This window comes from Mirounga leonina, unplaced genomic scaffold (genome assembly GCF_011800145.1).
Source record: "Mirounga leonina isolate KUSES-001 unplaced genomic scaffold, KU_Mleo_1.0 Mir_174, whole genome shotgun sequence".
Taxonomy (NCBI): Eukaryota; Metazoa; Chordata; class Mammalia; order Carnivora; family Phocidae; genus Mirounga; species Mirounga leonina.
Genome location: NW_023270451.1, coordinates 58,600,252 through 58,626,118, shown reverse-complemented (window position 1 = coordinate 58,626,118; position 25,867 = coordinate 58,600,252). Strand labels below are relative to the sequence as shown.

The following is a 25,867-nucleotide window of genomic DNA, read 5'->3' as shown; positions in this document are numbered from 1 at the left end:
GCCTCAAAATATAAAGAATATTCATATTTTCAATATAATCACTGATTCGTACACAATTAAAAATTCAAAGTACTAATTTCATTTGAAATTCATTTATTAGGCCACATATATCTATTAAGAATTATAATTTCTACTTAGTTAAATTGTTTCAAAATAGAATAATTAAAGAGAGAACAAAATAACCTGCTTTGTAAAAGGGTTTAGTTGGAATCAAGGTAAACAAGAGGTTTATTTTTTCTTCTCTCTTCCTCACCTGCCCTCTGCTGGCAAAACAGAGAAAAGTAAAAAGTAAGGAAGCTTCACCCATAGTGAAAAAGCACATTTTACAAGGAGAAATGTATAGTGTTCTAAAATTTTTCATAAGGCCAGGTTAATTTGCCACCATATTATCTCACCACTCACATGTGAGTTAAGATTGAAGTATAAAAAAATAGTGTTTGGAACTTGGACATATTGCACTATTTAACACAGTTCAGATAAATTACCGTGTTAAAGTAAGAATACAAACATCTGAAAGTGTCAGAATGGGGGGTGGGGGGTTCTTGTGTCATTTTTATCTTCACATCCTTGCTGACCAAGTTAACATGGACTGGCTGAGAGTCTCACCGGTGGTGTTTGTAACGGACTGAATGACCGTATCCAAAAGGGTCTGATCACTAGTCACAATGGGCCACGACAACAGTTCATAAGGATGGTCTGCAGGGCTTTATCTCTAATCCTTCCTGAGTGACATTACTATCGATGCTGAGAATGAAGCTCAGGGAATTCCAACCCATAAAGATCTCAACAACGGTCTGGACATTGAAAGTTCTACCAGGACAAAACTAAACAGGAATTCCGACATAAGTCTGAAAGTTTGCACGAGCTTCCTGTTCCTAGCAGTTCCACTTGTGAAAGAGACTTTGACGTTGCTATCATTAGGAAACTCAAAATAAGTTTACAGTGTGATGCAGTGCTAAACAAAGCTAACAATAGGCGCCTTCACTGAGGACGTCGTGTGGGCTAGATCTACACCGAACACTTCACATATATTATAAAACCCCAGATTAATGCAAATTTACATTCGTGATTGGTTCATTTATTGCCCAGCTCTCATTCTCTAAAAGGGAATTCTTTTTTCTGGGGAAGGAGGATTAAGAAATGAGTCTCTCTATTAGAAACTTTATACAAACTTTAATTTTTTGTGTGCAGTGTAAGTTTCAATCTATAGCATTGTGCTTACTAAGAACATATGGACTCTTAATCACACAGTTAGCTTTGCATTTTAGGGAACTGAAATTTTTTTTTTTTTTAGATTTTTTTTTATTTATTTATTTGAGAGAGAATGAGAGACAGAGAGCATGAGAGGAGGGAGGGTCAGAGGGAGAAGCAGACTCCCTGCCAAGCAGGGAGCCCGATGCGGGACTCGATCCCGGGACTCCAGGATCATGACCTGAGCCGAAGGCAGTCGCTTAACCAACTGAGCCACCCAGGCGCCCCGGGAACTGAAATTTTTAGACCCATTTCTTGTCTTTTTTTTTTTTTAATTTAATATACATGTAGAAAAGCAGGTAAGTCATGCATGACAACTTAGTGACTTTTTACAAATTGAATACAAGTAAGGACCACCAGATCAAGAAATAGAGTGTCCCAGCAAAACAGCCCTCCTCTCAATCTTACCTCCTCTCCAAAGAAACGGCTACTCTGATTCCTATCACCATAGGTTTGTTTGGCCTGAACATCACCTAAATGGAACTCTACAATATGATCTCTTAGTGTGTGGCTTCTTTCATTCAAATTATGTTTGTGGGGTTCATCTATATTGTTGTACATAAAAGTGGTCTATTCATTTTCATTCCTACACAGTATCCCATTGTATGTATGATATTAATAAATGTATCCATTCTATTCCTAATGAACATTTGGGTTGTTTGCTGTCTTTGCATTTCTTTTTGGAGTATCTGGGAGTAAGAGTAGAAAATCAGGGTCATGGGTTTTGCATATGTTCAGCTTTAGGAGAAATTGGAATAGTTTTCTGAAGCATTAGGCCCCATTCATAATTTACAGCATGTGGGCAGCTCTGGTCATTCCACATCCAACACAATACCGAGTATTACCAGGGTTGGTTTTTTTTTTTTTTTTTTTTTTTCGTTTTTAACTTGAGTCATTTTGGTGAGTAAGTAGTAGTATTTAACTGTGGTTTAAGTTGCATTTTCTGATAATTGATGATTTTGAGCACATTTTTATATGTGTACTGGCCAGTTCAGTGGGTTCATTCATAAAATACTTACTCAGCTCACCTGCTCATTTTTCCATTAGATTATGTGTTCCCTCTTTCTCACTGATTTTTAAGAGTTCTCCATGTATTTTGGTGGAAGTCCTTCAGCAGATATAATAGATCATAAATATTCTCTTCCCCTCAGTGGGTTGACTTTTCACTCTCTTAATGGTATCATTTGGTGAAAGAAGTACTTAATTTTAATGAAGTCCAATTTATTAATCTTTTACTTTATAGTTAAGAGCTTTTGTAACCTGTTAGATATACACAAGGATCTTCAGAGCAAAAATCCAGGCTTATTTCTTTGGCCTCTTGGCTTCTCAAGTCCTGGCTGCTAATCATCTCAAGCCAGGGAAGACTGGGATAGGAAGAGACATGACGCTGTCTTCAAATAGTTGAAAGGCTATCATGGGGATGAAAACATTAGGCTGGTTCTGCAAAGTCTCATGGAAAAAAAAGGACCCCAGGCTAGAAGGCCGAAGAAGAGAGATCTATTTTCAACATAAAATTGTATGTCTGACTAGCCTAGTGATGAAATGAGATTGCACATTCTCTTTCTCACTTAAAATACAGATTGAGGGACAGTTTGCTGCAAGTGGATGTTGTAATAGATAACCCTGAAGCCCATAAGTCTGGCTTTAAGAGTGTGGCTACAGCACACGATGAAGAACAGTAGAGTTGCCCTCTGTGAAACCAGATTAAAGAAATTAAGGTAGAACTCCCATAACATCTTTATTTTTCTCCTAATAGAATACATAAACTATGTAAATTCTTATCTGCTACTATTTATATGTTCAGACTCTGTGACCTCCACTTTCTAAAACAGTACAGTAATTCTCTTCACCTTAAATTTTCACTTCCCAAAATTTTTTTTTATTTTAAAGATTTTTATTTATTTATTATTGAGAGAGAGAGAGAATGATAGAGAGAGCATGAGAGGGAGGAGGGTCAGAGGGAGAAGCAGACTCCCTGCCGAGCAGGGAGCCCGATGCGGGACTCGATCCCGGGACTCCAGGATCATGACCTGAGCCGAAGGCAGTCGCTTAACCAACTGAGCCACCCAGGCGCCCATCACTTCCAAAGTTTTTAAGGGAAAATCTCTATTTCTAATATTCCAAGATTTGTCAAATAAGATTCTACTTCTCCTAAGGATAGCCTTCAGGTTTTAATTCCAGTCCTTTCCTTTTCTACCTTCATCTACTCAGGGGAAAAGTTCTCTATTTGTTAATTGAGGGAAGGGGGGACAGCAGATATCCTCCAATTCTTTGTTTATTCTAAAATGTCATTCTCTATACATTTTCCTACAGCTCTATGTATTTCCTGAAATTCACTGATCAAAACTATATGAATATTTCAAGAGAGAACGTAACAGTAAGGTAGTAGTACACTATATTGCTTAATTGACTGGAACCTAGAGACAGACCTAGTTCAGATTCGATCTCTACCACTAACTAAAACATGTCAGTTAAACTTGTTAGGCCCCAGTGTTCTCATCTATAACTGAAGATAATAGTAGTACCTCTCCCATTGTTTGTTGTGAGGATTAAATGCGATATTATCCATAAAATATTTAACATAGTGCATGGCTTAAAACCTACACTTTCTTTAAAAAAAAAAAAAAAAGTATATACAATGGAATATTACCCAGCCATAAAAAAAGAATGAAGTTCTTTTTTTTTTTTTTAAGATTTTGTTTATTTATTTGACAGAGAGAGACACAGCAAGAGAGAGAACACAAGCAGGGGGAGAGGGAGAGGGAGAAGCAGGCTTCCCGCTGAGCAGGGAGCCCGATGTGGGGCTCGATCCCAGGACCCTGGGATCATGACCTGAGCCGAAGGCAGATGCTTAACGGCTGAGCCACCCAGGCGCCACCAAGAATGAAGTTCTGATACATGCTACATCATGGATGAACCTTGAAAACATGCTAAGTGAACGAAGCCAGTCACAAAAGGACAGCTATTATATGATTCCACTTACAGGGGGTATCTAAAATAGGCAAATTCATAGACACAGAAAGTAGAATAGAAGTTACCAGCAGCTAAGGGGAGAGGGAAATAGGGAATTATTGTTTAATAGATACAGAGCTTCTGTTTGGGATGATAAAAGTTAGGGAAATGGAAAAAATTATGTGATGGTTGTGCAATATGGTGAAGTACTTAATGCTACTTAATTACACCATTAAAATGGTTAAAATGGTAAATATTACGTATATTTCACCACAATGAAATTACTAAATAAATTAAATTTTAAAAATGTTTAAACCATCATTTTTACCTTCCCAAAATCTCTAGGGAAGGTCTACACTGACTCTCATAAGATCATGTCTCCACAATGATAATTCAAATTATTTCTAGGCATACACCTTATCTTATTCTGAGCCATACAAAAGTTTAACTATCTTTTTTTTGTCTTCTCTCCTAGCTTTTCAGATTTTAAAAACCCCTTTGTTAATTTTTACGACATCCATATAAAGCATTTGTTATGTGATTATGACTTGGTGATTTAATGTAAGTGCCTGATTTGTACATTTTTAACACTAACATCAGCACTTCTTACTGAGAAAGCCAGCTACTGAATTTCTTTTTTTAATTTTTTTGTTTTTTATTTAAGTAATCTCTACGCCCAACGTGGGGCTCAAGCTCACAACCCCGAGATCAAGAGTCACATGTTCCACCACCTGGGCCAGCCAGGCGCCCCCAAACTTTCTTTTTAAATAGGTAACTCTACCAACTCTTTGTTACTGATTTCGAAGTCAGTTCCTAAATAAAACAAAGCTTTTCCTCCAACCCTATAGTCTGTCTTAAGAGAGAGATTCTGGTGTGAATGTGTTTTGGGATGTGTGTGGGGAATGGTGGGATGCAGCAGGGAGAAGGACGACTTTGTCAAAGGCCTTTATTCTAATGTTAATAAGTTACATCTACTTGTTCCTCTTTTTTCAGAGAGTATTTATCACTTCACTGAACTCACCCTGATTGGGTGGTATGATTTCCCCTTACGTAAATCATTGTATTCATCCCCCAATAGATTGTATTTGCTTAAATGTTCAACAATTATACCATTCATTACAAATTCTACCAGCTTCCCTGACCTTGAAGTCAAAGCAAGCAATCTGTAATCAAAAAGGGCCTCCAATGGAATGCATTGCATGGATCGATTACACAGAATTTATTTGTAATGATAAGATACACATTTTAGTCAGCCAATGGTAGTTACATTAATGCTGCTTGAAAACACAAAGTCCTTCCTGAACACCACTTGGCCTAATTATTTTTTTCTTAATCTTTAGTATTTCCAACTCCTAGTCAGACATTTTATAATATATACTTATTATTACGTATATACATTTTAAAATCCTGGATATACATGCAACTTGTTTCTCAAAAACTATGTATTACATCCAATACTTAACAGGCACCTGAAGATCTAGAGGCAAAAACCCACAACACTCTGAATACAGAAAATACATTCTCTTCCACAGAACCTAGTTTTCTGTTATCAGAAAGTATTCCAAGTTTGTGGGGGTTTTCTTTTTTATGTAATTTTCATTAACAGAAAAAAAAATGCAAAATATTAAATCTAATTCTACCCAGAGGAATATATTCTGAAATTTCCCCTGGATATCCTTGGGCCAGCAGCTCACATGCCTGATTACAAAAATGTATCTATGTTGGGCCCTAAACTACTCTCAGCGTAAAGAACAGAATATAAGAGCAACTAAGCTTGATCACAAGATGTATTCACCACAGTCATTCAATCTATTGCCTTACCCATTTACATAAGCATTCCAGGAACCTTCTGAGAAAGAATTTATCCTAAGGAAAGACAGAACTGAGTAAACCCTCTTGGTCCAACAGGAAAAAAAAAAAAAAGGCAGAGTATTATGGTGGTTAGAAAATGGGATTAGGAGGAGTGCCTGGATGTTGTAGTCAGTTAGGTCAGGTCCTGATCTGCTCAGGTCCTGATCTCAGGGTCCTGCTCTCAGGGTCCTGAGATCAAGCCCTATGTAGGGGTCTTTTGTCTGCTTTTCCCTCTCCATCCCCCTATGCCCTCCTCCACACCCCCCCACTCACTTTTCTCTCTCTCTCAAATAAATAAATAGATAAATCTTTAAAAAAAGAAGGAAAGAAAATAGGATTAGGAGTCTGTCCTAGGTTAGGTTCCTTAGAAGAGCCTGAGATGGGTTTCATTGGGGTGTCCTCTCAAAAGTGAAAGAAATAGAATAGGTCAAAGGAAGCAAGAATGTGTCTGAGATAGAGACTAATTTCAGTTTGATCCCACAGGAAGCTCCTGAGCATAAATTGCACCACAGAATTAGCCTCGCCTTGTTGCAAATGGTTAGTCCTTTGTAACCCCCTATGTAATTCAGTCATTGTTCAAGATCTACTGGTAGGAATAGGAAGAATCTTAGTCCCCTGGGAGAGAGCAATTCACTGAGTTTAATCTATGGTCAGCGAGTAAAGTGGATCAGGTTGCAGGATCAACATCTACTACAGGATCCAACTAATCTGGCTTTGAATCCCACCATATAGCTACTAGCTATTCAACACTTGCTCTCTGACCTTGTGTTCTTTATCTATAAAATTGGAAAATAACACTTGTCTCTCAAGATTGTTTGGAGAATTAAAAAAAAATGCATGCCTAGCACTTGGGCTAGTGCTAATCAAACAGATATTTTAAAAAATACTAAGTAGTTAGAAAGCAGAAGTGATTGAAAGAACAGTATGATTTCTCTCATTAGGACATGCTGCTTAGCCAAGTTCTACAAGTAAGGAAATATTTTGGGGTCCCCCTCCTGCAAAGCATTACACAATAAAGGTATCTTGCCTCTTTTCACAGACATCTGTATAATCACCAAGTTCCCAGCAACTCAGTGGTAGCACTTAAGAAAGAGCCAAGGTGGTGGGGGGAGTCCTGTGATTCTCATGAGAGCAATAGCCTTGCCCAGAAGATATAGAATAAGCAGCAGAAGTCATGACACCCAGCGAAAGGAAACTAGAACAGGAAGAAAAGAGAAAATGGTTGAACCCATGCCAGAGCTGACCAAACTTATTTGTGAAGACATATGAGACACCTGTTGGGGGAGGAGATGCACCCAACACAAGACTCCGGTCCTACAATAGCAAGGGGATGGTGATGGAGTCAGATAATGAAGAATAGTAATGGATCCCTAGGGATTACAACTCTCATTTTTATTCATGTTGGGGATATATGCCTAACTTACAGGTACAGGCTGATGGGTGACATTTGTGATTGGCATCCCATTCAGTTGGCTTGCCTGGAGCACTTTTCTAGAGTCATAAGATACATCAGGAATAAAACACAGATTCCTGCTATAGCATATACCCTAGCAGGGGATAAACATAATAAATAAACAAATAATATCCTGCAGTATGTTAGAAGGTGGTAAATGCTATGGAATTAAAACATAGAGAGTAGAGTAAGGCATGAAGGAGCAAGTTGAAGTATTAAATAAAGTGGTCAGGTAATGCACAGCATGGTGACTATAGTTAACAATGCTATATTATATATTTGAAAGTTGCTAAAAAAGAGTAGATCTTCAAAGTTCTCACCCCAAGAAAAAAAATGTATAACTATGTGTTGTGATGCATGTTAACTAAACTTATTGTGGTCATCATTTCTTAATATATACATATATCAAATCATTACCTAAAATGAATACAATGTTAATATGTCACCTCCCCCTTCATATATATATATATATATATATAATGATATATATATACACATATATGTATATAAAACATATATATAGGGTGGTCATGATAGGCCTTTGGAAGAGGTGAGATTTGAGCAAAGACATAAAGGAGGTGAATGGATTAGTTTAGTGGTTTAATGGATGTCTCGGGGAGGGGGGAAGCATTTCAGGCAGAAGGAACAGCTACAGTAAAGAAAAGTCAGCAGAGAATCTGGTGTGTTTAAGGGAAAGCTAAAGAGGAATATGCAAGGGGAAGAGTGTTACAAACTGAGGTCCCAAGAGTGACAAGAAGCAGCATCGACGTGTGCAGCAGGGGATTAAAAGTGGAAGGGCACTGCAGGGTTGTTGCTCATCCTCTTTCTTTCATGACCTGGCTCCTGATCCCCATTAGAAGATGGATAGATCAGAAGCCACAGCTGTTCTGTTGTTCTGTTGTCGAGTATCATCTTTCGCCTGAGCTTGCCTTTTGTTGTGTTTTGCCTACTTGATTAAACTAGCTACCCTCTCTCCCATCCCCTGGCGCTAACTCCTACTCAAGGTTGTGACATTCTTGGGATTTCCCTACAACTAGCGTATTTTTCTCCTTGGCCTTTCCACCTGCATGCTCCCGGGGGTCCAAGTGCGTTCCACTATTGCATTCTTCACCATGCTAAGGAGTGGGTGCTGCAGTCAGACTTTTCAGGCAACTCCCAGCAAAACATAAATGCATTAAACAGGGCTTTTGTGTGTACCTTTGCCCAGCAAATAATAGTTCACCTTTGCTTCCTAAAAATGGAGAATTTGATAAAATGACTCTATCTGGCAGATGGTATTTTATAGTAAATACATTTACAGTATAATATGAAATACTCCTTCTTTGTGCTTTTCAAAGCCTTTTTTTTTTTTAAGTTCTGTGCCCAATGTGGGGCTTGAACTGATGACCCCAAGATCCAGAGCCCCATGCTCTATTCACTGAGCCAGCCAGGTGCCCCTCTCAAAGCCTATCTTGGTGTCAGGCAATATTTGCACAACTGTGGAACAAAAGAGACTGGGTTCAAATCCAAGCCTCAGACTTAGTGATTCTAATCAAGGTATTTAAACTTTCTAAGCCTCGGTTTTCTCCAGCAAAATAGGGCTGACACATAATTCTCAGGGTGATTTCCTGACTTAAATAAAAGAGTATGAAAAAGGCCCCACATATTGTAGGTGCTCAATAGTAATTCCATTTCCACCTTAAATATGCCTTTTCTTCTTTGTGTTGTTGCTTTCCGTTTTTCTTGCTGATAACACTCAGCATAAAACTGTGGAGTTTCAGAAGATTTATTCTTTAGCTCATTACCTATTAATAACTCATATAGGCCTGGCCAATCTGTATACTATGCAATCTGGACACGTATAAGAAAAACAATGGCCATAAAGCCAGGTCAGAGCAAGGAGACAGCTGCTTCTCTCTCACAAAATATAATAAATACCATTCAAATAGCCCCCATTTGGAGATCTGTTTGTTCTCCAAATAACAAACTGTGAGAGGTACATTTCTGAAATTTTTCTTGGAGGCCAAAAAAAATTCCATCTACACTATTGGTCTATGTTAATATAACAATTCCAAACATAGCTTTAAGCCGAAAACATGCAAGTTATAGTTTTAATTACTGCACACATATAAATACACATTTTTTAATAATAAAAATGATATGAAATGATAAAAATATGTGCCAGAGGTCATTTTCTACAAGTTCACAGCAACTGTTTTATGTGCATTCTATGGCAACAATGACTGCATATCTTTAAAAAAAAAAAACAATGACTGCATAAATCCGTTTTCCAGAGTTAAATCGACATCTTCCGTAAACTCACAACACTGAAAGACGAAAGCTATTTGACATGGTGGTATGCAAACAAGAAGTCTACTAAAGGGAAATAATGATCTATTTGTTTATTTACAAAACTTTGCAGAAATTTAAAAAGTCAATGTTGCCTATTAGAAAAGGAAAAAATTAGTAAGGAAGAAAATTAATTTGATTACAAGAAACAAAAGATTGACTCCAACAGAAAAAATACTTGACATAAATGATATCAGTGAGTTTTTAATTTCTTTCAAACAATAACAACAAAGTGTACAATTCATTTCCTGCAGAAAATTTACAATTACTTGGGGTAATAGTTTATATAAATAGAGCCATAAAAATTTGTCAAAATTTCAAGCAACCAATAGAACTAGCTCTTATAAAATATGGTACTTCAGAGACCATTGTTAAGAAAGGAAATGAAGATATATTTAAATGCTCAATTTTTTTTAGATTTTATTTATTTATTTGAGAGAGAGAGAGAAAACACGAGTGGGGGGGGGGGGGTTGAGCAGCAGAGGGAGAAGCAGACTCCCTGCTAAGTAGGGAGGTCTGATGCCATGTGAAGCTCTATCCCAGGACCCTGAGATAATGAGCTGAGCCGAAGGCAGGTGCTTAACCGACTGAGCCATCCAGGCACCTCTTACATGCTCAATTTTAAAGTTTTAAGCCTTTGCCTAGGTAGGAAAAATTTTAATGTAACACTAGTTTGATTCTTCTGTAAATTTATTTAAAATTTGTCGTAAAGTAAAAACACCTATACTTGCAGGTGTCTAATGAAGAATGCCCTGGCTTTCTGTAGATCTGAGTTTAAGTCTCTGATCCCTTTGACACAACCTTGATCTAGTATTCTCCATTATCAAATGCAAATGGTCATACCTACCGCTGTCTTTTTCTTACAGGATTTATGAAGAAATCACAGGTATGAAACTATGCATGAAAATGCATAGAATTCTTTGAAAGAGAGTGTTTACAAATTTAAGTTAACTATGGGGTTTATTATTATTAGTCAAGTAAGAAAATATAACTGCAATAGCAAATATTTATTTGATTTTTAGGTAATACTTTGCCTGTTGTAAAAAACAACATGGCATTCATGAGTATGTTAGGACATGATATGAGAGAACATTCACACGAGAAGACACAATGTGGTATCATGTAAGGCTTTATTTCCATAACGTAGAGGGGTGGCTGAGAAGAGCGTGGACTCTGGAGGCAGACCACCTGAGTTGATTCCTGGTTCTATCATTTCTTAGCTTTGGACCTTGGTCAAGTTTCATAACTTCTCTACGTCTTAGTTCCCCATTTGTAAAATGGCAATAAAAAACAGTACCCATTTGGTAGGGTTTTTATAAGGATGACATGGGTTTGTGACAGTCACTGTTGGCTGCTTAACCCAACACCCTTCCTCAACCTTCTTTTCCCTTCTCCTGCTCCACTATGAAGCCTAAAAAAATGTAATACTCGATTTCTCAATCTCCCTTGCAACTTGGGATGCTAAGTGACAGTGTCAGCAGAGGAAACAAAAGCAGAAATCTTGTTGGAGCTTTTGGAAGGCATTGCCTTCCCTGATAAAAGGAGACGGATGTGACCGGGACCATCTTTTCCTTCCATTCTTTGGCTTTCCACACAAACACACTGCTTGGAGCTGAGAGAGATAGCTTACAACTAGGAGAACAAGGCCAAAAGGATAGGATAAATGCTGCCAGAAACCACTGCCACCAAACCAATGTCAGTTGCCAGACTCCTTTTAACATGAGAAAAATGAACTGTGTGTTTTTCAATGATTGATATTGAATATTGTAGCTAACAGTATTCCCAACTGGGGAAAAAAAAAAAAAAGTATTTCCAACTGATATAGAATTAACACATGTAAAATGCTTGGCATAGTTCTTAGCAATGGTAAATATTCAAAATATTTTAGCTATAAGTTTTATTTTGCAGTTAATTACATGTTGTGTATATCACCCACTTGATATTCATTAATTCATGATCTGTATTTGTCTGGTTTGTGTGTCTTGTCTTACAGTTTCAATATAGAGCTGTAATATTATTTAAAATTCATTGCATTTTAAATACAGGATAAATTTGATTGTTTCTTGTAACAATTAATCTAAAAGCCCACTTTCTGCTATTTTAATTCAGGAGCCCATTATATTTGTTGAGCTCCTCTTACTGTTCATCAGTATGTTATGAATTTAAAGATGCTCTTTAGTTGAGTAAGTTTTGGAAAAGTTGCTCTGGAATTTCATAATTAGCTAGCTAACTATTAATTCCTTTAAAAAATTAAAATTTAAATTAAAAAAATAGTAAATTTTTGCAGTGTTTTTGACGCAAAAATATTCTGGCATTTATGACCTTCTACTATTTCCCAGAAGTCTACATCCATAATGTTTTGTTGGAAGTAAGGGTAACCATACTTATAAGGCACTCTCTTACAAGATGCCTATCTGCAGTACCGTAGCTTTATGAGTATACATTAAAAATCTAGAAAGAAAAACTAAAATAAAATTACATGGAAAAAAAATTTTTAATGTACAAAGGCTGCCTTTACAAGTGAAGTAAATAATGGGGTAAATTTTCTAGTTAATATAAACAAGAAACATACAAAATTGAAGACAATTATTTCAGGAAACTGATAATTCAGTTGTGAACCTCTATCTAACTCTCTACTTAACACCCCGTTTTAGAGTTGATTAGCACTCTCTACATTATGAAGTACAAAGTGATACTCTTGATTTCAATAGCCACCCACACCTACACACACAGAGACACACATATCCCTGCTTTTCCACCCATTTTCTCCCATTTCTCCTATTCAATCATCACTCACTCAATTTTTCAGGACTAAATTTGGAGACCAATCCTGACCCCATCTTTCTTTTTCAGCTCACTTTCCATCTCCCTGATGCCTCCACAAAACATACATACCCTGTATCCGACATCTAGCCACCTACAGAGATAACTGCTCCAGATCCAGCCTCCCATATCCTTCTATAGTCATTTTCAAACCTGGGCTACATATCAGAATATTTGAAGAAATAAACATGACACAAACAAACATTTTCATTAACCATTACTTCTTTGTATTATATTGGTTAATGCTTGTTAATCAATATCCATTTTCATCATTTCCTGATGATTATTTTCCTCTTTGTTTAAGGATGGGTTTTGTTCTTTGATCTAACCATATTCCTTAAGGAAGAAAATAGATCCAGATGAAGATCCGTTCCTGTTTTAATAGTTAAAATTAGGGGCACCTGGGTGGCTCAGTCGTTAAGCGTCTGCCTTTGGCTCAGGTCATGGTCCTGGAGTCCTGGGATCGAGCCCCACATCGGGCTCCCTGCTCCGCGGGGGGCCTGCTTCTCCCTCTCCCACTCCCCCTGCTTGTGTTCCCTCTCTCACTGTGTCAAATAAATAAATAAAATCTTTAAAAAAAAAAAAGTTAAAATTAAACATTCTGGGGTTTTTTATATTTTCCTAATAGATATAGATAACTGCTCTAGATCCATCCCCTGACATCTTTTTTCCACAACCTTTTCCAACCCTGGCTACATATTAAAATTGCCAGAGGAGCCTTAAGAAATATCAACTCCTGGACCCTATTCCCAGAGATTCTTACATAATTAGTTTAGATTGGGTCTGTCTAGAATCACCTCCAGAGGATTCTAATATACAGGTAGGGTTGAGGACTTAAAATATTGTAACAGACTCGTAACTGGTATTCCTGATTCTATTCTTGTCCTCCTACTTACTTTTCTCCTTGTAGCCAGAATAACCTTTTAAAATGGAAAATCAAGGGGCAGCTGGGTGGCTCAGTCAGTTAAGCGTCTGACTCTTGGTTTTGACTCAGGTCGTGATCTCATGGGTCATGGGATTGAGCCCCACGTCAGGCTCTGAGCTTAGTGTGGGGTCTGCTTGAAAAGATTCTCTCCTTCTGCCCCTCCCTCTGCTTGCTCACTCTCTCTCTCTCTCAAATAAATAAATCTTTTTTAAAAATAAGAAATCAAATCTTTGTAACTTCCTATCACACTAAGAAGAATACTTCAGAGAGGTCTTCCCTGAAATCCTGATTTTAAAATCCCAGTTGCCTCCATTACTCTCTACCCCCTTCACCCGGTTAATTTTTCTTCATAGAACTTATCATTACCTAATATTTATTTATATATTTGTTTGTTCCTCTTATTACCCTCTAAACATTCGGAGATTAAGGATTTAGCCTGTCTTCCTTGCAACTTCATCCTCTATGCCTAGAAAATATAGTGGGAGCCCAGTAAGTATTTATGGAATCAATTCATACCATATAATAATTTTTAAATACTGCCTCTCTCTCTCTCCTTGACTGTCTTGTGAATTTTAGTAATGAAACATGAATTTTAATAATGAAAAAAATGTATTTACCATTTTTATGCCTCCAAAATTATCCCTAAAAGAGGCAGTTAACCCAACTGGATCACAGATGGGATTAAGAATTAGGGATCCCAACAGAATATTTTCAAATTGATGTAATGTATGGTGACTAACATAACATAATAAAATAAAATTTTAAAAAAAGAATATTTTCAAATTATTGAAAGTGATACCACACATATCACTATAGAAAGCAAGAATTATTTTTAAAAATGTGATAACATTAAATTTAAAACAAGTTCCTCACAATATACAGCATCATCATGTGTAATGGTATAATGAATTGTATTAGCTAATCATCACTCATGTCTGAGTCAAAGCTTAAAAATTAAACAACAAACAAACTAAAAATGCCCAGGAACTAAGGAGAACCTAAATTTGAATAACTTTTATTTCTCGGATCCTGCTAGTTTCTTGCCCTCTTTGTTTTACCAGTCTCCTGTCATCATTGAACCAAGCAGAACACTACAGCTATTAACAATGTGGGTAGGTGGCTTTCTGACCCACTCCAGGAAGTCACCCTGGGGGAATTCCCAAATCACTTCAGACAAAACTAAATAACCGATTTCTTATCTGTCCAGGAATGAAGCCGTGATTAACCTGTAAATGAGTCAACATTTATTCCGAGTCTAATTTATTAGTCACATGAAATCAGCTTGGGAAAGGAGCACTACAGTGTGAAAGTGAACACCCACGGGCAAAACGTGTATCCCCCCCACAAGGAGAGAGTGCTTTTGTGGGCATCCCTTTCCCACTCTGAAGCCAGAGAGCCTGGTGTGAATTCTGACCGTCCCATTTAGCAGCTGCATGATCTTGGGCAGTTTAGATCAACTTTCTGTACTTCAGTTTCCTCAACTGTAAAATAGACATATTCTATAATGTCTTTAAAATAGCACATACCTCAAAAAGTTACAGTGAGGATTATGCGAGTTAATGGATCTAAAATGTTTAGATGAGTGTAGGGGCACAGGGAAGTGCTACCTCAGTATTAGATAGTAATTAATGACTAAAAGCATGGACTGCAGAGCTGTTTCCTGAGTTAGAATACCATCCCTGCCAGGTGGATGACCTCGAGAAAATGACTTTGCCTCTCTGTCCCTCCATTTCCCCTTCTGTAAAACTGAGATAGTATGTACCTCAATCGGGCTGTGAGAGTATTAACTGACTTTGTACAAGTAAAGCCCTTAGAACAGTGACTGGCCTATAGGAAGTACAATCAAATGAATTTATTATCATTATTGCTTTTATCGTTCTATCTTTAGGCTATAGCTCAGTGTAAGATTTTTGAGGCATTGATTTCTTCCTAGTCTTCTGCCTCTAAGATTATTATTTCTCAGTCCCCTTTGCTGCTTCTTTTTCTCTGGTGGCTTCCTAAAAGAAGTCATTCCCTGGGGCGCCTGGGTGGCTCAGTCGTTAAGCGTCTGCCTTCGGCTCAGGTCATGATTCCAGGTCCTGGGATCGAGCCCCGCATCAGGCTCCCTGCTCAGCAGGAAGCCTGCTTCTCCCTCTCCCACTCCCCCTGCTTGTATTCCCTCTCTTGCTGTGTCTCTCTCTGTCAAATAAATAAATAAAATCTTAAAAAAAAAAAAAGAAGAAGAAGTCATTCCCTAAGGATATTCTTGGCCCATCTCATCCTATCCCTTCTCCTGTAACAATATCATCGCTCTAATAGATCCATTATTACCTCTTAGGAAAATGATTCCTAAGGCTAAACTGATAGTCTGGGCCTCGCTGGGGAGCTCCCGACCTTATCTGGACATGGATATTCCTCAGGCATTTCAGACTGTCTCTGGGCAGAAAACTTATCTGTTTCCTCAAAACATTTTCTTTTTCCTGTGTTCTTACCACATCAGCTTTGACTTCTCTCTCTCCCTCATCCCTCATATACAATCCCTGAATCCTATTGATTCCAATTTACGATAAATTTTGAATGTATCCTCTCCTCTCCATTTTTCCTGTCCTTTTGCAGTTCACAATTACAGTAGCCTTCTTTTTCTTTTTAAAGATTTATTTATTTATTTGAGAGAGAGAGATTGTGTGCAGGGAGGGGGAGCAGAGGGAGAGAGAGAGGAATCTCGCGCAGACTCTGCACTGAGCACAGAGCCTGAAACAGGGCTCAATCCCACAACCCTGAGATCATGACCTGAGCCAAAGCCAAGAGTCGGGACACTTAACCCACTGTGCCACCCAGGTGCCCCACATTGTAGTAACCTTCCAATGGATCCTGCCACCTTCTGAAATCACCTTCTGAGATCAATACCACACAATATTCAACATAAAAAGAAAATTAAGTATAGAACATACCACAGTGTAGATCTGGAAAACATTATGCTGAGCGATATGTATAGTGCACTGAATTAAATAGTGCCCCCTACCCCAAATTTATGGCCACTCAGAACCTCTGAGTGTGATCTTATTTGGAAATAGGAATTTATTTGTAATCAAGTTAAGATGAGGTCATAGTGAATTAGAGAGAACCCTAAATCCAATATGACTTACAAGAAGAAGAAAATTTAGACAACACAGACATGTAGAGACAGAGACGCACAGAAGAGAATGCCTTATAAATATAGAGCCAGAGATTAAAGTGATGCATCCAGGAGGCAAGGAAAACCAAAGATTGCCAGCAGGCAACCACCAATAGTTATGAAGAGGTGAGAAAGGATCCTCTCCTAGAATCATCAGAGAAAGCATGGTGATGGTGACACCTTGATTTCAGACTTCTAGCCCCCAGAATAGTGAAAAAATAAATTGTTATAAGCCACCCAGTTTATGGTAATTTGTTATTGTAGTTCTAGGAAACTAATATATATGGTATGGATATCACATTTTGTTTATCCACTCATCAGTTGATGGACATTTGAGTTGTTTCCACTTTATGGCTAATAGGAATAATGCTGCTATGAACATTTGTGTTCATGATCCATTTTGAGTTAATTTTAATAGAAGACATGAAGGTTAGATAGGTTCATTTTTTTTACCTATGGACATTCAGTTGATCCAGCATCCTTTGTTGAAGATGTTAAGGAAGCTCCACTGAATTGTTCTTGCACCTTGGTAAAAAATAATTTGGTCTTACTTGTGTGGGTCTATTTCTAGCTTTTCTGTTGTGTTCCATTGATCTATGTGTCTACCCCTTCTCCAATACCACACAGTCCTGATTACTCTAACTGCATATTAAGACTTAAAATCAAGTTGAGAAATTCCTCCTACTTTATTCCTCTTTCTCAGAATTGTTTTAGCTCTCTAGTTCCTTTGCCTTTCCACATAAATTCTGTAATTATCTATCGTCATGGTCTGTTCAGGCTGTTGTAACAGAATACCACAGACTGGATGACTCATAAATAAGAGAAAATTATTTCTCACCATTCTGGAGGCTGGGAAGTCCAAAATCAAGGTGCTAACAGATTCAGTGTCTGGTGAGAGCTCACTTCCAGGTTCATAGAGCATCTGGTTGTGTACTCACATGGTGGGAGGGGCAAGGGAGCTCCTGGGGTCCCTTCTATAAGGGCACTAATCCCATTCATGAAATTCTGCCCTCATGACCTAATCACCTCCCAAAGGCCCCACCTCCAAATACCATCATTTTGGGGATTAGGTTTCAATATATGAATTTTAGGGGAAAGGAAACACAAACATTCAATCAAAAGCATGTATATTTACAAAAAAGAAAAATCTTGCTTTTAATAATCAATATGTGTATTGATTATTGTGTGTAATCAATATGCATATAAAATAACAATATGGGTATAATTCCCAAATTTATATCTCTAAGACCAGTCTTTCTCCTGAGCTCCATACTTGAACATCCAACTACCCACTTGACAGCTACACTTCAGTGTTTCATTTTGAATATGTTAATTTTGAGATGCTCATTTCATCTTCAAGTTTATCCTCTGGTCTTCCCCTATCTTAGTAAGTGGTACCACTAACTAGCCAAATGCTCAGACCAAAAACCTTCTTTACGAAAGAGTTTGAGTGTCTTCAAATACACACACACACACACAAGAATGTCATTCATTAGTTGAAAAATATTTAATGTTATATTGTTCTTAAAGTAAAATCCAAACTACTTACTTAAGTTCCATAAGGTCCTCTCATTACACACCACTTCCTTCATGATGGTCCAACCTCAGGCCTCCTTTCTGGTCCAAGCAGGGCAAGGATGAAGGTGAAGTAAGTAAGGTGCCCAGATGCAAAATATAAGAATTGCAAGGTCCTTCCTGAAGGAAGTGCTTCCTTAAATTTTGCTTGTGATGCAAAACAGTATGGTTGCCTTTGATGCCACCAGCTTAAAGAAGTCTCACTTGCCCATCTTAGTCTCAGGCCTGGGTGCAAGCTTTTTCCTGCTTTCAGGCCTTGGTACTAGCCACTTCCTCTGCCAGAACGCTCTGCTTTCTGACTTTTTATGGCTGGCTCCTTGTCATTCAGAATTCTACTCAGCTTTAACTACCTTATCGAAAATAATGACAATAATAGTCATAGCTAAAATTTATTTACCTCTTACATTGAGACTAACCCTATGCCAAGCCCATGACTTTATTTACTTTATTCAAACAATGCTATATGGTGAGTACTATCATTCTCTCCATTTTACAGATTAGGAAAGTGAAGCAGAAGAAAGAGGCTAAATTGCTAGAGGGCACACAGCTAACAGCAATAAGTGGTTTGGCTAGGAAACCTAAGTGGTTTGATTCCAGAAACCGAGCACACTTACCTCCTTTGTGGCACCTCTAATTTGCAATAACCTTATTTATTTGTTTGCTTGCTTATTGTCTCTCCTGGTTAAAATGTGAGCTCCTTGAGGCAGCTTGGTTTATCTTTGATGTTGTCTCCCCAAACCTAGTTGTGCCTAGTTGTACTCAACAATCCATAACATTTATTGAAGGAATGAATTTAGAAAACACAGGTGGGGCCCAAAATAACCTAACTACTTAAAAATACTTATCTGTGAAAGTATCTTAAGGAAACAATTTCAAAATCTTATATTGGAGACTCTCTAAGAAAAAAAGTACAACAAAAACTTTTAAAGAATGGTGTATGGCTATTTTCCTTTTAAATCATCTTGATGGGGGCGCCCGGGTGGCTCAGGCAGGGAGCCTGCTGCTCCCACCGCTTGTGCCCCCCCCCCTTTCTTTCTCCGTCAAATAAATAAATAAAATCTTTTAAAAACAATCATCTCGAGGGATACAAACGTGACTTATTTCTTGATGGATCTAATTTTCTGTGGCAAAGATAATTAATGTGTTACCATTTCATCCAGTAGTTAGATACAGAAAAGCCAGTTTGAGGTTGGGTGGCTTTCACCGGGAGTTGTTTATTTACTTGCTCTCTGAACGTTTAAATCATTTCTTCTTCCTAGCACTTTGATCCACTCTCTCCCCCAACTCCCCCTTTGTTGACTTTTTCCTTTAGGGCATCCATAGTGTCTAGCTGGGAAGGTGTTTTGATGGTTTGAAGTTTCCAAATCTAAGCTGAGATCTGAGGGCACATGAAATTTAAAGGAAAAAGAATTCTTCCTTTGGGATGGTATTTTCTCCTGGCTCCTTTGTCAGCTACCTTTTGATGGCTTTCTGAATGCAAGGATGGTGCTCCTATCTGTATTCTGACCAAGAGCTGTCCCTCTCCCAGGGAGTCGCATGTTAGACAGGCTTTCTCCCTCATCCCGAGGGAGCGGCTGAAGGTGATAAGGGAGAAAGCCTAGTCTTACTTGGCATTTTAATCCCCATTATGCTCCACCGAAAATAGGGCATTCCTTGAAGAGCAAGAACTTCATCAAACAAATACCCTAAAAAGAATGAAGAGTAAGTCCCTGAAAGGAATGGAAGCAGTGGCTAGAAGCGTGGTACCGAACCTTATCAGGAGCTTCAGGTCCACCGGCCCTACCACGTTAGGCACGGTTGCACCTCCCTAAACCACAGGGCTGGTTGCTGGATAGAGGGAAGGTGAGGGCCACTACGCATGCCCACGCGCCTGCGCCTAAGGGCGCAAGGCCTCTTGCACGCGCGCCTTCCCGCGCAGCCCTGCGTGCTCCCCCAGTGCGCAGGCGCCGGGGGAGCGGGTGGGCGGTGCAGTGTGCTTAGGGAGAGGTCGGCGGGCATGGCGGCCGCTGCACTACGCGGGCTGGCAGTGGCCGGTGGAGGCGAGAGTAGCGAGAGCGAGGATGACGGCTGGGAGATTGGTTATCTCGACCGGGCGGTTCAGGTAGCCTAGGAGGCCTTTTTTTGACCGCACCCGGATCAGCACCCCCTGGCCCTTGAAGGCCCGACCTCGTGAAACCTCTTGCTTGCCTGTGTATCCCTAGTGGAAATACAGGCTTATAGACTCCCAACAAACCTGGGGTTTTCCTGTTCCCTTTTGTGCTTTCCATCAAATGCTTCTTTAGGTCGTCGATGTAGCTCTTCACTTGGGTTTGGACCCATAGCATTACACGCATTCCTTTAAAGATAATTTTAGATATGAATTCCTTACGAATTTGTATGTTGCACTCCACCCGCCCCCCCAAAAAGATGTACCTGAAACCAGTCATTGTTTTCTGATGTAGTGGAAATGAAAATATGTATAACAATTTTTTTAACTTTATCTTTTTTAGAAATTAAAAGGGCCATTACTCCCTGAAGAAAAGAATGAAACATTTAAAAAAGCATTGACCACAGGAGATATTTCATTGGTCGAGGAGCTCCTAGAGTCTGGTGAGAGATAAGGGATAGTTTCAACCTAACACAATTGTCTACATTTACAAGGGTTCCTTATTTTAAAAGGTTTGAGTTGCTTTTCTAGTGGAAGCACAATGAATGTTAATGTATCGAGTGTTCTATATATCTTACTTGATTCTGAGTTCTCTTTGCCTTATTTTCTTCTTCTACGCTCAAATTTGGAATGCCACCCTGTTGCTTCCATCAGTTCTTCGACCTCCTTCAAGAAGCCTACCCCACTCGAGTAATTCTTATATATTTTTCTCAGCATTTACCGTCTATACTATTATTACATGTTTCTCCAGAACTGTTTCTAGTTATGTATATTTTAGTTACGTTCTTTCGTTGTGTTAGGTGTCTGTGTAATGGGGCCTGAGGTAGGAATCACAATATGTGGATATCTGTTCCAGCTTTATTGCCTGCTAATTGTGGTTCCTTAGGAAAGTCATTTAAACTTCCAGCGCATCAGTTTCTTTATGTAAAACGTCATAATTCTGTCCAGGATCCTGTACCATTTTTCTGTGATCAAATTAAATATTAATTTTTTGAATTACCTGACGTGGGAATGTGAGTTGTTGATAATATGATTGAAATTATCCAAAGGAGTAACAGGCATTTACTATCTACTTGTAAATCCAAAACATTCACACAGAATAGATAAATGAGATTGTATATAGCAAAATGTTTTTCTTTAATGCTAGAGACATTGCATGATTTAGTGGAAAAGGAATCATTTCGGAAACAGTACAGTTCTGGGTTTGATTACTAACCCTGCCACCTGATGGCTTTGTAATCTTGACCAAGTTACTTAACCATCCTAAGCTTCAATTTCCCCCTTTTAAAAATGGGGATGCATAATATCAGAGGGTTTGGGGGTGTATTAAAGTGAAAGAATACATAAAGATCTAAAACATACAGACATTATATAAATATTAGCTGTTGTAACAAAAAAGAAGGATCTGTGTGACTTTGTGGACAGTGGAACTTGAGCTTGTAATTGAAGAATGAAACTAAATAAAATTTGAATAATTGAAACAGCCTTAATACCTAATATGAACACATGTAGGAGTGTGCATAGTGCTGGATGGGATGGAATAGTTAAAAATTTGTTTTAGAAAAGAGAATTTGCCTTGGGGCTTGAGTTTGTAGTAGGACTAGGTGCAGTGAAATGATGGAGGCTCCTGAAAGATTAAGACTTGAAAAGACCTACTGGTGAAGTAGATATTTAGTCAACCTTTTAAAATTTGTTTTTAATTACAAACATTTTAAAAATTAATTTTCAGAAGCCAATAATAAATATATAGGTATAAGTAGAAGATAACCTTTGTACCCACTTTCTCCCCCAGTACCCCTGAAGTCTTACTTCCACAGGTAACTCTTAATTTAGCATTTCCTAGTTTCCTTCCAGATGTCATTATTTCACACTTTAAAAAATATTTTTAGTTTTTTGCCTTCCAAAGTTATTCTTGGTTTTGATATATATTTCTGCACCAGTTGAGAAGTTTGATAAAAAATGAAAGTTCCCAGGGCGCCTCAGTTGGTTAGGCGACTGCCTTCGGCTCAGGTCATGATCCCAGGGTCCTGGAATCAAGGCCCGCATTGGGTTCCCTGCTTAGCGGGAAGCCTGCTTCTCTCTCTCCCACTCCCCCTGCTTGTGTTCCTGCTCTCGTTGTCTCTCTCTCTGTGTCAATTAAGTAAATAAATAAAATCTTCAAAAAAAAAATGAAAGTTCCCTTTGAGTCAGCCACTTCTAACAGTTCAAAGATGTCTCCAGTTTTTGTTATTATGTCAATATGTTCAGTTCTCTTTATTTTTTTTTTTAAGATTTCATTTATTTATCTGAGAGAGAGAGAACACGAGAGGAGAGAGGGTCAAAGGCAGAAGCAGACTCCCCGCTGAGCAGGGAGCCTGATGCGGGACTCGATCCTGGGACTCCAGGATCATGACCTGAGCCAAAGGCAGTCGCTTACCCAGCTCAGGCACCCAGGCACCCCTGTTCAGTTCTCTTTAAATTACTAAATATTTCATATATTCTGAAAGGTATAGCAGTTTCTCTCCTTACCCCTGGAGATAACCATTCTGTTGTAGTTATTTATCATTCCAATGCGTGTCCTTATATTTTTATTAGGTATATATTATCCCCAAACCATACAGTGTTACTTTGAATATTTTTGAGCTACAATCATTTACTTGAAGGCCATTATTACCAAGAAATTCCTTTTTGTTATAAATTACATGGTATATGTTACTATGCACAGTACTTTAAGCATATGAAGGTGGCAGTGATTTTTCTTTCGGTGGAGGAAGCTGTTAAAACTTGCTTTTTATACTGACAGGCATTAGTGTAGATTCCAGCTTTCGGTATGGATGGACTCCTCTTATGTATGCTGCTAGTGTTTCCAATGTAGAGCTGGTTCGGGTCCTTCTGGACAGAGGTGCTAATGCAAGCTTTGATAAGGGTAAGGTGTTTTAAACATTTAAAATATGTGAGTATTTACTTTGTATGTATCTCTGTTTAGAAGCCTAATTATAATATTTAGGGGTGGTGATTTATACTTTCCATGTTCTGTTTTTATATATTCATTTTAAAATAAACCTTTGTCCTTGAAAAAAGATAAGGTAAGATGTTGAGGTAACCCAACTGATTTTGTTTACTGTGATTTTCTTGATTCCCAAGCAACTATTATGCAAAGTGAAAAAAATTAAAGCAGTTTAAAAAACAAGCCTTCCTGTTAGCTATATTATGTAATTAAGATACAAAATCAAATTAAAAACCATAGATTTTTTGGGGGGGGGAACTCTCTTTCCAAGAAGATAGATTGCATGTATATTAATAACTGCTTACGTTGTTATATACATTTAATTTCTATGCTAGAGGGTTTGGTTATTTTTTAAAGGAAAAATGCATTGAAATAAAAGACGGATAATTTTGTCAAAAATTACTTGAAAATCAGTCTTTAGAATTTAAAACTCAACTCTGAATTATATCACCTAAGGTTGTTTCAAAGATAGGTTATTAAATCCATATGTTTCCTTGCTATTAGATAATTCCTATTCTGTACTCCTTTGGATGCTTTTGAAAAATAAGAGTATATGTGCAAATCCAGTTTAATTATTATATTGAATTATTGCTTACTTATTTTTAACATGTTTCCAATAGGCAATTAAATTCATTTCGTAATTCACATATTGATTTCACTTTAGAATTAATTTTCACATTTACTTTGTACCTACAGTAGATGTTTGTAAAACCATTTCTATTCTGTTTTGTTATGTATGTATTTTATATAACTTCCCATCTTTTCAGTAGTTTTATGTTTAATCTGCTTCTGTAACAGGTTTTTCTTTTTATTATGTCATTTTAAAATATCACCCAGTGAAAGCTGGACTTAGGAATGAGATTTCTGAAAGTATATAAAATATTCTAAAAAAAATAATAGTTTTCTTAACTATAGAGAACAAACTGATGTTACCAGAGGAGAGATGGATGTGGGGATGGGTGAAATAGGGGATGGGGATTAAGGAGTACACTTGTGATGAGCACTGGGTGTTGAATGGAAGTGTTGAATCACTGTATTTTACACCTGAAACTAATATAGCACTGCGTGTTAACCAACTGGAATTTAAGTAAAAACTTAAAAAAATAAATTTAAAAAATTAATAGTTTTCTTTCTCTGCTTTTTGTAATCAGAGGAATACTTAGTTATAAAACAGTTTATATTTTTCTCAGCATGTTCGCATAAATTCTTTTATGTATTCAACCACAGCCCCATCAGGTAAAGAGGGCAGCTTCCTATCTATAAGCTAGGTCTACTGAGATATTAAAGTATCACTGGAGTCAGTTTATCAGTAGTAGAACTGGGACTAGAATCTTTATACTTGATCAGTATTAAACCACTGATGTAAACCATAGCTGCCATGACCTATTTTGAATTCCCCAATTCTTACCTGAAAGGTATTTTTATTTTTTTAATCTGTGATTCCTTTTGGTGCCATAGGGGCCAAGGGGAGAAGTTTTAGGGAACAGGGTGAGCTCAGAGAGATCCAGTAGAAAAGAACCAAAAAGAAACCAATGGATATGGCAGTTAGGTCATTTTCAGTAGGATGGTTTGGATAAAAACCAAAATTTCACTGAGATGTCAAATGAATGAGAAATAAAGAAGTGAAATCAGAGAATATCAATTACTGTTTTTCAACTACAAGTTCAGCAAAGCAAAGTTTTTTCAACCAAAAACTGTTCAACTCCAGGCAGTATCTCTACACAGCATTCATGTTCTTATCACTTTCCTATTTTCTTAAACGAAAGGGAATAAGGAAGGGAAATTAAGAAATGAATTTTATATATATATATATATATATTTTTTTTTAAGATTTTATTTATTTATTTTCCAGAGAGAGACACAGCAAGAGAGGGAACACAAGCAGGGGGAGTTGGAGAGGGAGAAGCAGGCTTCCTGCTGATCAGGGAGCCCCATGCGGGACTCGATCCCAGGACCCTGGAATCATGACCTGAGCCGAAGGCAGATGCCTAACAGCTGAGCTACCCAGGTGCCCCTAGATATATTTTGGAGATTAAGGCAGTTCATCCCTAATCTCATTTTTTGATGAAGGTAGACAGGGAGACAAAGGTATCTACTAAGAGTAAGAGATTTGAGAATAGGTTATAAAATTTTAAGAGTACAGGAAATATTTAGAATCTTTTGAATGATAAAAAAAATTCAGATACACTTCTTGATGTGTGTGGGGGCGTTTCCTCACTTTTCTTCTCACTCCAGATAAGCAGACTATTTTGATAACTGCATGTTCTGCACGTGGCTCAGAGGAACAGATTTTAAAGTGTGTAGAGCTACTGCTTTCAAGAAATGCTGATCCAAATGTTGCTTGTAGGTAAGAGCCTTATTATCTGTTAAAAACTATGGATATTTTTCTTTATTAGCCTGTTAAACATTTGATAGCATGATTT

General features: G+C 37.8%; 1 protein-coding gene across 1 annotated transcript in view; it reads left to right on the top strand.

The window, feature by feature from the left end:
* The first annotated feature begins 20,122 nt into the window (after positions 1-20,122).
* ASZ1 (ankyrin repeat, SAM and basic leucine zipper domain containing 1) overlaps positions 20,123-25,867 on the top strand; it is a 47,475-nt gene continuing 41,730 nt past the window's right edge. The window contains exons 1-4 of the mRNA XM_035021448.1: positions 20,123-20,413; positions 20,802-20,901; positions 23,241-23,363; positions 25,680-25,791. Of these exons, the coding sequence (XP_034877339.1) occupies positions 20,171-20,413; positions 20,802-20,901; positions 23,241-23,363; positions 25,680-25,791 (578 nt within the window). The 5' untranslated portion in view covers positions 20,123-20,170. The remainder of the gene's footprint in view (positions 20,414-20,801; positions 20,902-23,240; positions 23,364-25,679; positions 25,792-25,867) is intronic.